Source organism: Colobus angolensis, unplaced genomic scaffold (genome assembly GCF_000951035.1).
Source record: "Colobus angolensis palliatus isolate OR3802 unplaced genomic scaffold, Cang.pa_1.0 Scaffold91, whole genome shotgun sequence".
Taxonomy (NCBI): domain Eukaryota; kingdom Metazoa; phylum Chordata; class Mammalia; order Primates; family Cercopithecidae; genus Colobus; species Colobus angolensis.
The window spans coordinates 3,656,076-3,658,982 of record NW_012123043.1 but is presented as its reverse complement, the minus strand read 5'-3'; the positions used below and the strand labels follow the sequence as shown (position 1 = coordinate 3,658,982).

The window sequence follows — 2,907 nt, the reverse complement described above, 5'->3', positions numbered from 1 at the left end:
GGGCCGGGCAGTCAGGCGGGCTGGTTGCATGGGGCAGGTGTCCGAGGGCTCTCCAGAGCTGCCCTTTAATCCACCTCTGCTGCTGCTTTGAGTCTGCTTGAAGCCCCTTCCTTCAGCGTCAGCCACTCCACTCTGTGTATTCTCCCAGCAGAAAGAGACCAGACCCCCAAATTGCCTTCTTTAGGCAGGTTCAGGTCCACCTATATGCACAGCTCCTGATGCAAGACTCTAATGACTAACGGTGTGGTTTATGTTAACAGCCTCCCCTGCATTCAGAAGGCTTTCTCCCTGTGCTTTACAACCTGCTTTCATATATGTGATTTCATTAGGCGGTAAAACAACCACAAGAACTGTCTTCCCTGTTTCACATAAGAGGAAATGAAACTCAAAGAGGGAGCCAGGGATGTTCACCTGGAAAGTGGCAGAATTGCACTCAGAGCCTGGGACTTCCAGCCCCTGCCTGCTGTGCCTCGGGAACGGGAGGGACCCTATCCTCCATGTGCTGCCCTGGGCTCCCCAGCGTTGCTGGGCCCACCCTGGTCCTGTTTTGCTCTCTGCAGCCCTCAAGAGGGCTCCTCTCTTAACGCCCTGAATGCTTTCCTGCCCCAGGGACAACACTGCTGTCTCCTTCAGGGGAGTCTCATGCTAGAAAATACTTGTCCTTGTATCTAGTGCCTGATGTCCACCTTCTCCACCTCCTCACAGAAATGCCCCTTCCTGGGTCAAAATACTACTCGATGAATGCTGAGCCCAGGAGTCAGAGCCCTGCAGACGTGGCACCCCAGACACCTCCTTCCCCAAACCTATCTTGGCCCAGACTGCTGTGCGGGGAGCCATGGATCACTCCTAGCCCGTCTCCATGTTGTCACAATCAGCAGGTCCCCTTTTTGGAAGGATTGGGGCAGGACTCTGCCCATCCCAGCCTGGTGGTCTTCTGGAGGCCTTGGTCTTGTCCAGTGGTCCAGGTCTTGGAGTCTGTGCATGGTGCAGAGCCAGCTTCTAGGCACTGTCGCAGTGGGCCCCCTGGGGATAGTGGGCTTTGTAAATAAGTGAGCCCTTGAGGAATTGCTGGAAGAAGCCAGCTCCCAGGGAGGGGTGGGATCAGGCATGGCTTCCTTCAGCCTTGGGCAGGTACGAGCATTGCTGGGGTGGGGCAGGTGCCCCCAGCTTGTGTGATGGGGCAGCCAGAGAGCTTGGAACCAGCAAACAGCCCCGGAAACATCTCCCCACGGGTGGGGCTGGTGCTCCCATGTCTCCCCGTGGCCCCGTCCTTGCTCCTCCCCTGCAAGCCGAGAGACCCTGGCGGCCCACTCCTGGGGGAGAGTCCCAGCTCCCAGACCAGCCCACCTACCTCCTCCCCTGCTCTCCTGAGGCCCTCATTCCTCTGCCTGTCTCTGCTCCCCTGGAAGAGAATAACCTGCCCTCTGACCACCCCACACGCTGCTGCCGCCTTTGCGTCCCTCTGTGTGTGTGTCTCCTCTCACCCCCTAATCCAGCTAATTTTCTGCCCTCCCCAGGTCTGATGACAGCGACTCCTCTTTGTCGGAGGTCCTGAGGTACACACAGAATGTCTCTCGTGTTTGGTTCCCCACTCTCACTCTCGGCACCCTCTTCTCTCTCTCTCTCGCTGCATCCCTCCTGCCTGACACCCGTGTCCTCAGCATGCGGCCCCTCCACTCCCCTCCCTGCTGCCCCCCTATCCAGACTTGTTCCTACCCTCATGGTTCCTCCCTCTCAGGGTGGCCACAAGGCCTTGGACTGCACCAGCTAAAGCTGGGGGCTTGGGGAGGGTGCACAGTTGCTTGTCGCAGGCCCTGTTCTCTTCTCCCTTCTCACCTGGGCAGGGAGGGGCGCAGCATGGAGGCCTAGGGGATGCTGGGCTGGGGCTGAGTTCTCCACAACTGGAAGGCAGGGGAAATGCTGAGGGCTGCTCCTTTTGGGGGTGCCAGTGGTGTGCTCTGGGTCCTCTGATTCCCTCAGCTTGTGCTGGGGGTGAGCTCTTCAGACGCTGGCTCTGGGAAGGGCACCATGGGGGCAGCACCCCTTGCCCACACATCCTGGCACATAGATGTGCGGGTACCTCTCCTTCCCTTAGCCTGTGGGATGGCTGGAGGCTGGTTCTCCCTGCCAGCCCAGCACCACACCCCACAATGAGGAGTAAGACTCAGGACCTGAGGGCCCAAGCCCTTGGCAGCCAAGGGCCCCTCATGGGCGAGGGCTTCCTGGGCTGTCCTGGCAGGCTGTCTCAGCTCCTTGAGCCTCCAGCCCTGGGTGTCGACGTCTGGTTTACTGCGGGTCATGAGGCTTTGCCACCACAAGATGTTAGCCAGCTGGTCAGGCTGTCATCGAGGGGAGCGTGATCCCTGTGACATAGTTCTGTGGCCATGCAGTGAAGCCAAACCATTGTCAAAAGCGGAGCGCTGGAGCAGCTTGGGGAGCTATTTGTGCATGTGTGGCACCCGGCTGGCAGCTGGACATATCCGACCACCATCCTCAAGGGTGGGTCTGGCAGAGTCTGGGGGGAGCTGTGCCAGAAGCACCACAGGCAAAACCTTGATCATTTCAGTAGACCCTTGGCCACAGAGTCACTGTCAGGAGCAGTGTTCTCTTGGGAAAAGAAACAAAGCTAGGATATATTTTCAGACATAACTCAGCCAGGGTCTCATCCCAAAAGACCCTCACTGAGAAAATAAATCATCCTCAGAACCGCAGGAAGCTGGATGTGTCAGAATCCTCACCCTCACTTGGGCCAGGCTCATTCTCACTGCCTCAGCATCATGGAAGCAAGGAGGTGTCCTTCCACGTCCATACAGCCCCATTCCAGAGAGCCCCAAACCTCCTACCCCAAAGCCAAGCCGGCCCCATTCCAGAGAGCCCCAAACCTCCTACCCCAAAGCCAAGCCGGCC

At 58.3% G+C, this 2,907-nt stretch overlaps 1 protein-coding gene across 1 annotated transcript in view; it reads left to right on the top strand.

Annotated features, from left to right (window-relative positions):
* The window catches only part of KIF21B (kinesin family member 21B), a 44,107-nt gene that overhangs the window by 32,117 nt on the left and 9,083 nt on the right, over positions 1–2,907 (top strand). The window contains 2 exon segments of the mRNA XM_011931835.1: positions 158–173; positions 1,460–1,556. Of these exon segments, the coding sequence (XP_011787225.1) occupies positions 158–173; positions 1,460–1,556 (113 nt within the window).